Source organism: Theropithecus gelada, chromosome 15 (genome assembly GCF_003255815.1).
Source record: "Theropithecus gelada isolate Dixy chromosome 15, Tgel_1.0, whole genome shotgun sequence".
In the NCBI taxonomy this organism is placed as follows: Eukaryota; Metazoa; Chordata; class Mammalia; order Primates; family Cercopithecidae; genus Theropithecus; species Theropithecus gelada.
The window spans coordinates 6,535,248-6,547,254 of NC_037683.1; the positions used below are offsets into that span (position 1 = coordinate 6,535,248).

The 12,007-nt window shown below is 45.8% G+C and overlaps 1 protein-coding gene across 4 annotated transcripts in view; it reads left to right on the forward strand.

Annotated features, from left to right (window-relative positions):
* Positions 1–5,926, forward strand: part of SETX (senataxin) — a 98,937-nt gene extending 93,011 nt beyond the window's left edge. For all 4 annotated transcript variants that reach the window (XM_025359226.1, XM_025359225.1, XM_025359227.1 and 1 more), the window contains one exon: positions 2,396–5,926. In XM_025359226.1, the coding sequence (XP_025215011.1) occupies positions 2,396–3,142 (747 nt within the window). In that variant the 3' untranslated portion in view covers positions 3,143–5,926. The remainder of the gene's footprint in view (positions 1–2,395) is intronic.
* Positions 5,927–12,007: the final 6,081 nt, after the last annotated feature.

Here is a 12,007-nt window from a genome sequence, read left to right on the forward strand (position 1 = left end):
GGCCATCTGCTTCACATATGTGTTTGAGCCACAGGCTAAGGATCTCTAGAGATCTGAGTGAGAAAGAGAACTGAGCCACAGAGCCTGGCACTCCCTCCACAGACCTGTCTGGAATATGCCAGCCACCGTGCCAAGCATTTTATTCTGGTCACATGACTTTCTCCAAACCTTAAAAAACTACTGTGAAGTCAGTTTATTACCATAGTTTATCAAATTCAACAAACCATTCATTATAATATGCACCACCACTATTTTATGTACCATTATTAGACTATGATACAGTGCTTTATTTTCACTTAGAACTTTCATATTTATTGAAAAGACTCTTTTAAGACTTGAGACAGATTTTTATCACATTCTTATGCATACACAAAAGAGAAAATACAAGTAAAATAATAGGTTAAGATATTCCTAAAATTATTTCACTTTCAGAATCTAGCACGAATGAATCACTTCCCAGTCTGTAGTCACCAGTGTTGCCATTCATCCTCAGTGCAGTAGTAAGATTGGCAATTTAGCGTTTGCTAAGAGTTTCACCATTGTCTCCAGGATTTTCTTAGAACCCTTGATCTCCAGTGTATAAAGTTTTTTTGGGTTTTTTTTTTTTTTTTTGAGACAGAGTCTCACCCTGTTGCCCAGGCTGGAGTGCAGTGGTGCAATCTCAGCTTACTGCAACCTGCGCCTCCTGGGTTCAGGTGATTCCCGTGCCTCAGCCTCTCAAGTAGCTGGGATTACAGGTGTGTGCCACCACACTTGGCTCATTTTGGTATTTTTAGTAGAGACGGGGTTTCACCATGTTGCCCAGGCTGGCCTCAAACTCCTGACCTCAGGTGATCCGCCTGCCTTGGCCTCCCAGAGTGTTAGGATTACAGGCGTAAGTCACTGCACCCAGCCCAAGGCATAAGTTTTAATGCTGGTGTTTTCTTGTCTTATCAGAAAATGTCTGTAGAAAGTTATCAGGCGAGATCTTTAAATGGTTTATTGACTAAAAGTCTAAGGGTTATAATTGCCTCATCATGAAATCCCCAAGGACAGGTACATGGGCAAGAGGGTCCCCAAGGTCAGAAATGGTAAAATGTGAAAGCAATGTGCACTTCAGAATCCATTAAATAAAATATTACTCCTATTTTACAGATGAGGAAACAGGCTCAGAAAGGTCAAGTGACTTGACTAAGGTCACACAGCAAGTAAATACTGTGCAACCTCCCTGCTTCCCTAACATATCCTTAGGAATAGTACAGAAGCCCCCATGAGAGGGTAGCTATCCTTTTTCTTCCTCTCTTCTTTCTAAAGAGACCTGAGTTCTAGTGGTTGTAAAGCAGCAGCCTCCTCTGAGGAAACTGTCAGGAAGAGAGGAGAGATGGATGTGTTTGGCGACTTTCCTGAGATGGGATTTTATTTCTTAAGCTCCTTTAGGAAACAGGCAGAAAGTGAGATGATCTCTTGGAGATCTCAGTGATGAAGATGTTTTGGCCGTTTGGGGTTTGGGAGGCCTTTGGAAATCCAGTGAAAGCCGTGGGCCTTTTTCTGGAACAGTCACGTGCACTCAGAAGTTTGCTTTCTGAAACCAGACCTTCCTGTTTGGGAATGTTAGCCCTGCCAAGAGGTGTGGGCAGCACTCTAGATCACCAATGTCCAAAGGACCTTTCTGTCATCATGGAAATGTTTTGTGTCTGCACTGCTCAGTACAACAGCCATTAGTCACGTGTGACCGCTGTGTACTTCAAATGTGGCTGCTGCAATTTAGGAACAGAGTTTTATATTTTATTTTAATTAATTGAAATAGAAATAGCAACATGATGCTCCTAGTGACTAGCGCAGACCTGCATTGCAGTTGAATGCACCGATAAAAATGGTTGAAGTTCAGCCTGGCGTGGTGGCTCACGCCTGTAATCCCAGCACTTTGGGAGGCTGAGGTGGGCGGATCATGAGGTCAGGAGATCGAGACCATCCTGGATAACACGGTGAAACCCCGTCTCTACTAAAAATACAAAAAATTAGCTGGGTGTGGTGACGGGCGCCTGTAGTCCCAGCTGCTTGGGAGGCTGAGGCAGGAGAATGGCATGAACCCGGGAGGCAGAGCTTGCAGAGAGCCAGGATCGCACCACTGCACTGCAGCCTGGCGACAGAGTGAGACTCCATCTCAAAAAAAAAAAAAAAAGTTGAAGTTCTCCCTTATAGGCTGTGACCAGGTCTTTTCTTTAGGAATGGGACTTTATCATTTTGTATTCGAATTTATTTTTTCCTTTCATGCTTGTCTGATGAGTAATGAATCTTGAGAATCTGTTCATACAATAATATATATTATTTGTTCAGAAATGAATGCTGGAACTCTATGCTTCCCAAGCAGTGTTTCTTTGGGGTGTAATTCTTTCTCCCTTCTCATTGTTTCAAGGAAAACCAGCATTGGAATCAGCTGATTCAGGATGCTCAGAAGCGTGGTGCCATTATTAAGACCTGTGACAAAAACTATAGACATGATGCAATGAAGATTCTGAAACTCAAGCCCGTGCTACAGAGAAGTCTCACTCACCCTCCTACCATAGCCCCAGAGGTATCCAGACCCCAGGGTGGCTTGCCCAGCAGCAAGCTAGACAGTGGATTTGCCAAAACATCTTTTGCTGCTTCTCTATACCACACACCCTCTGACTCCAAGGAAACTACTCTTACTGTTACTTCAAAGGACCCTGAAAGACCTCCTGTTCATGACCAACTTCGGGACCCACGACTGCTGAAGAGGATGGGCATTGAGGTCAAAGGAGGAATATTCCTATGGGATCCACAGCCCTCGAGCCCCCAGCATCCTGGAGCAACACCTCCTGCAGGAGAGCCGAGCTTCCCTGTCGTTCACCAGGACCTGGGCCATGTACAGCAGCCTGCTGCTGTAGTGGCTGCTCTGAGCAGCCACAAACCTCCCGTGCAGGGCGAACCTCCAGCTGCCAGTCCCGAGGCTTCCACGTGTCAGAGCAAATGTGATGACCCAGAAGAGGAGCTCTGTCACAGGAGAGAGGCCAGGGCTTTCAGTGAAGGCGAGCAGGAGAAGTGTGGTTCCAAGACCCCTCACACCAGGAGGAACTCTAGGTGGGACAAGAGGAGACCGGAGCAGGAGGACAGCAGTTCCAAGAAAAGAAAGCTTTTATAGGAAAGCCCAATGACATGGGCCAGCAGCCACAGCATATTGTAAACTGAAGATGACCAGCTCGGGGGACCATCTAGATAAGCTTATTTGTTTTTTGTAAGGAGCTTGTGTGCTGTTGGAAAACACGGAAAATGCATCCTTAACACCTGAGCCTCTGGTCATCTTCAGTACTTTCTGTCATTTGCAAAAGCTTTCAGAGGGCATTGTGTATCAGTAATAATGTCCTTGAAGTCAGAGACCGGAAATGTTGATCTCTTCCTCTTCTATAGACAAGGAGGTCAGACTGGAGTGAATGTTGTAAAAGTTGAAATGTATATTTGTATAGCAAATAACAAAATCCTTTTAAAATTTAATCTAGTAGACCGCTTTTCTTTCCCCTGTTTAAAATGTTAATCATTTTTCAACAGAACAAACTTTATATTAAAAAAAAAAAAAAGATGGGAGGAGGGCAGGTCCTTTCAACCATTGTTAGGGCAAGACAGATTTATTTAACAGCCTAGCTTGGAATAAGCTGAGTTAGTGCTGGTGTCTCTAGCTCTATTTAAAAAAAGCAACCCCCCCCCCCCCCAAAAAAAAAAAACCTGGAGTCTCCTGGGGGACACTTTGGGCAGCAGAATTGTGTTAGGTAAAATCCTGCTGACGTGGTGCATTTTTAGACACAGGCCCAGGGTATTCTATTTCTGGGATGAGTTCATTTACCTGTTTAGTATGCACATAGTTCCCTAGCTAAGATCCCTAATCTTCTTGAAAGAGAAGAATATGGAGTGAAAGAATAATTCTTGAACTATCATTTAAATGCTCCCAGCATATTGTGAGCTTTGTGTGACTGGTGAGGTACAGACATGTAGTTGCCAAATGCTAGATGAGCGCTGACTCAGCTGTGGAAGAATCACCTCAGCTTACAGATGTCAGACAGATGTAACTAGTTTTCCAGAAAGCCTGGGAAACTGTGTTCAACATTTCCCAAGGGACTCTGGTCACCAGGCAGCCTGGGAACCGCTGGGGCAGGCCAAATAGAATATTTTGGGCGGGAAAGAAGCACCCGGTTTAAAATGAAGGGTAACCAGAGGAGTTCAGAACTGAGAAGAGAGTGGCAGACTTCCTGTAATCTTCAGAAATCATCTACCTGTTGAAAACACATGCTGTTTAGAATATCTGATAGGTGTTTCCAGTTACCGTTAGAGGTGATAGTGTTTTTGTGGGGGAAAAAAATTGGCCATGGTGAATGGAGATCGAGGAGGCTCGGGACAAGGGAGGGGCGGGCTGCCTGATTCTGTCCAGTTTTCCAAGCAGCCACACAGTGAATTGGAGGATCCTAAACATGAGAATGTCCAGCTGACAGTTGTAAAAACTAGGGGTCTGTAGTGAATGCGGTGCAGCCCCTTCCTCATTTGGGGGTAGGAAAGTAGCTGAAGGTTCATGTGCATTATTTGACGTTTCCCTTGTCATTTTTAAGCAAAAAAGGATTTTGTGTTAGAAATTCTACTTGAGCAGATTATAAAGAGCTTTAAAAAACAACTTTTGCTTGCCAAAAGTTTGAACATTCGATTTCATTACCTGTGTCTCTCTTACTGGTGTCCGGACATCTGACTAACGTCGGCTGAAGACTCCTGAAACCCAGGCAGCAGGTGACTTCCTAGAGTGCTTTGTCCCCAGAGGCAGCTGCTGCTTCCTGTGTGGGGGCGGAGAGTTTGTCCTTGGCCATGCAGTGTGTGACAGTTCAGGATGGGGAGGGATGGGCCCCACTCTGTCTGGGTCAGGGGTTTTATCAGCCTCTTCCATGTGCCTTTGGGAAGAAATCTCGTTACTTTAAGTTTACTTTTCTGTTATCTTGATGAAGTGCCCATTTTAGCAGACACTTGTAGTGGTGACCACTTAGGGAACGTACAAACTCCTAAGCTTCCAAAGGGAGGCATGGCAAAAACAGTTGGGGTCAGGATGTCTCCCACACTGCTCATGTTAATACTGTTAACACCTGATTTGAGAAAAGTTTTCTCTAAAATGCATATTTTGCTGCCACACACTGAACAGTATTATTTCCAGTTAAGTTTAATGCCCGTTCACCTGTTGGTTCACCACTCACCAGATCTGATTCTGCAAGAATCAGTGGTAGAACTACGTCGTCCTTTCTAACAAGTGAGCCTGTGTCCTGTGACGGCCTTTCACAGCGGAATGCAGTTGTCCCTGACATTACTTTGGAAACTTCACTCGTTCCGGTTGGTACAGGTATTTGCCAAAGGCATTTCATGTGTTTGCTGTGGCCCCTCTTGATGTGGCTGTCGGCGCAGCGTTGTTGAACAGGGCTATTCTTTTTACAGGGTGTAAAGTGTGGCTCTTTGCTTTGTCTTTGCCATGGCATTAAAAGAAAGTTCCCTGTCTTCTTTCAATATTAGTTACTTCAACATGAATGTGTGCTACTTACAAACTTGTTTTGTTTCTTTGTATATAACTTGCCTTGGATTTGTTGTGCGCAGTTTGTTGAGTTGTATGTTTTTGTGAATTATCAGGAGTAAATTTGACAAGTATATGTGAATAACCTCCTGTAAATGAATTTTATAACAAAAATGTACTGAACTATTTTTAAAAGTTGTGCAGATTAGCAATTTTTTGCTATAGCTTTGACTTTTCTATGCTGTGAATTAATAGCTGGGATTTGGCAAACAGTAGCCCTGTTGTCTTTGTTAAACCCTAAATTTTAAGAGGAAATGGCAGAATTAAAAGCAGAAACAAGACGGACATGGATTAGAAGTTATGTATTACTGAAGTAAACTACAAGGTACTAACATCCGTTTCGTCTGCCATTTGGTTTGCTTTATGCTGAAATTACTTGGTGGGGATTTGTGTAATTCAGATATAAAAAGTTTCATTATCCAGCCCAGCCCTCCTTCCTCGCTCCTTTTGGACTCTTCTCTGTACAGTAATGAGGTGCGTTGAGGCCAGCTGTGCTGTTCAGTTACCGACTGAAGTTTGGTCCAACAGAAATACGTGCTCATCATTAGGCTGGAATTGGGGTGGAGGTGAGATAGGAGGAACAGATGGACAGTGACCCATGAAAGGAGCTCCCAGGGGCACTGGTGGAGGGACAGGGTAGCATTGCCCTGGCCAGGGGTAATTGCTGATGGTTATAGAAGTGGAACACGCTTTATAAAACAACTTCAGGAAATGTAGTCAGCTTCCCCACACTTGTGCCTGTTGAAAGGCACTTGACCTCCGCCTCCGTGTCTCTTTCCATACCCAGAAGCGTGTGCACACAGCCCTCTTGGCCAGCTTGGTTCGTTCAGTATGCATACACAAATTACCAGGGAGGGTAAAATGGGGTGTTTGGGACTTAGGGGGAATAATAAATTTGCCCAATGGCCAGGCGAGAGATGAGTGCTGCATGGTGGTCATCTGTGGAATTTGTTACGGCAGCAGCCTTAGCGACGGTTTTTGAAGTCACCAGACATCTCTCTCCTGACCCATCCACCCCCACAATCGCCCCCACCTCCTGGGGTTCACCATTCATTGAGGAATAAATAATTCAGGGAGGAAACTAAAATTTAGCCTCGACTTAAATAGAATTGATAGTGTCGTACAGCACCACACAGGCAGTTTTTGTACACAAGGGATCCCTCCATGACTGAAAAGACCTGAGTTACCGTCACCCTGTCCTTCTGTACAGAAGGCGTTTGTCAAGTCAAATGGCAGAAATGGCATTTGTAGTTTGAGTGTTTGAAACTGCGGGAGGAGGAACTCTGTTGCTGTCCTGTCAGCTCAGTAGACACGGCTGCCTTTGTTTTCAAGCAGCATTACAACAGAATTGTCAGATTGGTAGTTTTCAGCCTTGAGTTTTAACATTAGGGAGCACGTTAGGCTCACCTGGGGGACTTTTAAAAAACATTCTGATTGCCCGGGATCCATCCTAACATGACTGATACAGTGGTTTGTGGATGCAGCCACTAACCGTATTTTTGTGGTGGTGTGTGTGTGTGTTGGGTTTTTTTTGGTTTTTTGAGACGGAGCTTTGCTCTGTCGCCCAGGCTGGAATGCAGTGGTGCAATCTCAGCTCACTGCCACCTCTGCCTTCTGGGTCCAAGTGATTCTTCTGCCTCAGCCTCCTGAGTAGCTGAGATTACAGGTTCCCACCACCACGCCCGGCTAATTGTATTTTTAGTAGAGACGGGGTTTCACCATGTTGGCCAGGCTGGTCTCGAATTGCTGACCTCAGGTGATCCACCTGCCTCGGCCTCCCAAAGTGCTGGGATTACAGGCGTGAGCCTGCACGCCCAGCCCAGCCCTTGATTTTTTAACTTTCTTTTTTTTTTAGTTCTTAAAAATTTTTGCTCATCTGATTGCAATTGCTTTTTTTTTTAAACTCAGGTTTTTAAAAATTCACTCCCAGATGATTCCGTTGAGCAGCCAGCATGGGAGCCTGGCTCCTTTGAGGTCAGGAGGAAAGAGAAGCTCCAGGATCCCAGAGAGGGTCATGTGTGCCTTCGTCAGCACCTCATCTCCGGGTATCCTGGACAAGGTGTTCAGAAGCGGGTTTCCAAAGACAGCAGAGCAGAGCCAAGAGAAGGAAAATGAAACAGCTCGGGTGACTCCTGACACCCCTGGAAGGGAGAAGGTAGAAGGCTCCCCAAGTCTAGGACGAGCCGGCATGAATCAGTGTGGCCAATGAGGTCTCAGGCCATCCGTCTTGGGGGTGTTCTCTGGCCCCCAGCAAAGGGATGCCAGAATAGCTGTTCTCTAAGCAAGAAAACACAGTGCCAGCGCTCTGAGTTCAAGGAACCCATGGTGCATGCAGTGAGTGCTTGTGGTCTGCAAGGCATCTGCACCCTCTGCATCATCTCTGAGTTCTCCCACGAAGCCCATGATGCCCACGCTAGCATTCCCATTGCACAGATTTTAAAACAGGGTTGCATCAATGAAATGGTTTGCTGAGGATGGTAAAGCTAAGAACTAGCAAAGCTGCCATTGCAAACTCAGTTCTTATTACCCCAAAACCCTTGCTTATAATCATTACAGTAGGTACCTGAGCAAGATTGAATGCCAAGCTGGCCACACTGCTGCAGAAATAGGCCTTCAGGGGGTGTGACCTGGAAAGGAGGCTAGAGATTGCCTTAGCTCCACCATGGGCGTTGGCCGTGGGCCATTCACGGCCTTCGTGGGTTTCCCTTTCTTTGCCTGAAAATAGTAGTTAGGGTTTGGGTTCTCTTCTGATTCTTTTCACCAATACCTTCCAAAATTCCAGGCCCTGACCTCTGAGGTTCTGGAAAGGGAGGTGGTGGGTATATAATTTGTCAATCTGAGCAGGCTCCATTTCTAGAACTCCTTTTATATTTCCCTTTAGACTGGGCCACAGGAGACACTATTTGTGAGATTTGGAAACCAGAAATGAAGCAGCAGCCCTATTCTCATGCTCAGGAAGTTGCCACAGGGACACCAGGCACTACTGTTGTAGCTCATGCGTGTTGTCATTTATCTGCAGGCTCGTTAGCATGGAGCAGCAGACAGGCCCGCAGCTAGGCCTCCTTACTGTCAAATGGGTGTCTGACTCTCCTTGCTCTCCTCACCTTATACCCTTTTCCCAACTGCCTGCCTGCAGACTCCCAGCTTCAGCACCAGAACTGTCCTATTGCCCTCCCTTTTTGATTTTATGATCATCATATGTGATATATCTACATGCGTTTATTCATAATATATATATTTTTTGTGCTTAACAGTCATACAAATTTTAAAGATTTTAAAAGGAAAAAAATCTATTTACCCAGCTATTTAACATGTCTGTAGATTTTCTCCTGTTCCTGGTGTTCCAAGTTGCCTTCTGGAATCATTTCCCATCAGCTGGAATTATTTATGTTAGAGGAAGTCTGCTGGCAATGATCCTCTTAGTTTTCCTTCATCTGAGAATGTTCTTTATGCCCCCTTGTCCAAAATATTCCTCGAGGAATATTTTGCTGGATATAGATTTCTGGGTTGACAGTGCTTTCCTTTAAAGGTGATGTTCCCTGTCTTCTGTCCCCACCATTCCTGATGAAAAATCTAGTCAAATAATTATTCCCTTCTGCTGTGGACTGTTTGCATTTGCCCAAAATTCCTATGTTCAAAGTTAATCCCCAATATGCAATAGTAGTGAAGGTGGGACTCAGCATATTCTGTCTGTTTTAAACCAGCTCCTACAACTGCTGTGTCCCCAGTGGGGACTCTGTAGGGGGGCTCCAATCCCACATTTCCCCTCCACACTACCCTAGTAGAGATTCTCTGTGGGGGCTCTGCCCCTGTAGCAGGCTTCTGCCTGGACACCCAGGCTTTTCCATACAAGCTCTGAAATCTAGGTGGAGGGTGCCCAAGCCTCCTTAACCCTTGCACTCTGTATTCCTACAGGCTTAATTAACATCACGTGGAAGGCATTTAGGCTTACTGTGGCTTGTGCTCTGGCGTGTGTTTTTCAGGGTGGTGGCATGAGGCTGGGCATGGTGGCTCACACCTGTAATCCCAGCACTTTGGGAGACTGAGGCAGGTGGATCACTTGAGAACAGCCTGACCAACATGGCAAAAACCCATCTCTACAAAAAATAGAAAAATTAGCCAGGCATGATGGCACATGCCTATAATTTCAGCTGCTTGGGAGGCTGAGGAATGCGAATCACTTGCACCCGGGAGGTGGAGGTTGCAGTGAGCCAAGATAACACCACTGCACTCCAGCCCAGGTGACAGAGCAAGACTCTGTTTAAAAAGGAAAAAAAAAAAAAAAAGTGGTAGCATGAGCAGTATCTAGGGCCCTTTGAGCTGAGGCTGGAGCCAGAGCAGCCAGGATACAGGGAGTAGTATCCTGAGGCTGTGCAGAGCAGTAGGGCCCTGGCCCTCATCCACGAAACCATTCTTCCTTCCTAGGCCTCTGGTCCTGTGATGAGAAGGGCTGCCAGGAATGTCTCTGAAATGCCTTCAAGGCCTTTTTCGCACTGGCTTGGCTGTTGGCACTTGGCTCCCTTTCAGTTATGCCAGTTTCTCCAGAAAGCGGTTGCTCCACAGCGTGCTTCAGTTCCTTTCCCAAAAGAGCTTTCTCTTTCTCTGCCATGTGGCCAGCCAGAAATTTTCCACATTTTTACATCGAGCTTCCTGTTTGAATATAAATTTCAACTTTAAGTCATTTCTTTGCCCCTGCATCAAAGCATGGGCTGTTAGAAGCAGCCAAGCCACATCTCAAACACTTCGCTGCTTAGAAATTTTCTCTGCCAGATACCCTAGGTCATCATTCTCAAGGTCAAACTTCCCCAGAGACCTAGGGCATGGAGAGAATGCAGACAAGCTCCTTGCTAAGGCATAACATGCATGACCTTTGCTCCAGTTCCCAGTAAGTTCCTTATTTCCACCTGAGACCTTGGCAGCCTGGACTTCATTGTCTGTATCACTATCAGCACTTTGGTTACAACCATTTAACTGGTCTCCAACAAGTTCCAAACTTTCCCTCATTTTCCTGTCTTCTTCTGAGCCCTCCAAACTTTTCCATCTCTGCCTGTTACCCAGTTCCAAAGTCACTTCCACATTTTCAGGTATCTTTATAGTAATATCCCACTGTTGGTACCAATTTTCTGTATTAGACCATTCTTGCTGCTATACAGAAATACCTGAGATGGGGTAATTTATAAGGAAAAGAGTTTAATCATCTCATGGTTCTGCAGGCTGTAAAGGAAGCATAGCACTAACATCACTTGGCTTCTGGGAGGCCTCAGGGAGCTTTTACTCATGGTGGTAGGTGAAACAGGAGCTTGCATGTCACATGGCAAAAGAAGGAGTGAGTGAGAGGGGAAGAGAGGGAGACAGAGGTGAGAGAGAGGTGCTACACACTTTTAAATGACCAGATCTTGTGAGAGCTCACAAAGACAGCACCAAACCATGAGGGATCTGTTCCCATGATCCAAACACCTCCCACCAGGCCCCACCTCCAGCACTGGAGATTATGATTCACCATGAGATTTGGGTGGGGACAAACGTCCAGACTCTATCAAATGGGGACAAATATCCAAACTATATAATTCCACCCCTGCCTCCCCAAATCTCATGTCCTTCTCACATTGCAAAATACAGTGCCTTCCCAGTAGTCCCCCAAAGTCTTAATTCCTTCCAGCACTAACTCTAAAGTCTCAAGTCTCATCCAAGACAAGTCCCTTCCACCTATAGCGTGTAAAATAAAAAAAGTATTTACTTCGAAGATACAATGGGGGTATAGGCATTGGGTAAATATTGCCATTCCAAAAGGGAGAAATCAGCCATACGAAAAGGGCTACAGGCCCCATGTGAGTTTGAAATCTAGCAGGGCGTTCACTAAATTGCAGAGCTCCAAAATAATCTCCCTGACTCTATGTCCCACATCCAGGGCACACAGGTATGAGGGATGGGCTTCCAAGGCATTGGACAGCTCCACCCCTGTAGCCATGCAGGGTTCATCCCCTGTTGTTGCTGTCACAGGTTGTTGAGTGCCTGTGGCTTTTCCAGGAGAAGGTGCAAGCTGCCCGTGTATTTACCATTCTGGGGTCTGGAGAGTGGTGGCCCCCTTCTCACAGCTCCATTAGGCAGTGTCCCAATGGAAACCCCACATTTCTGCTCCACCCTGCCCTAGCAGAGGTTCTTTGTGAGGGCTCTGCCCCTGAAGCTGGCTTCTGTCTGGACACTCAGGCTTTTCCATATATCCTCTGAAATCTAGGCAGAGTGTGCCAAGCCTCCTTAACTCTTGCACTCTGCATCCATAGGCTTAACACCACTTGGAAGATGCCAAGGTTTACAGCTTGCAACATCTGAAGCAGTGTCCTGAGCTATATCTGGGATCCTCTGAGCCAAGGCTGGCATAGGAGTGGCCTGGGCTGTGGGGAGCAGTGTCTCAAGGCT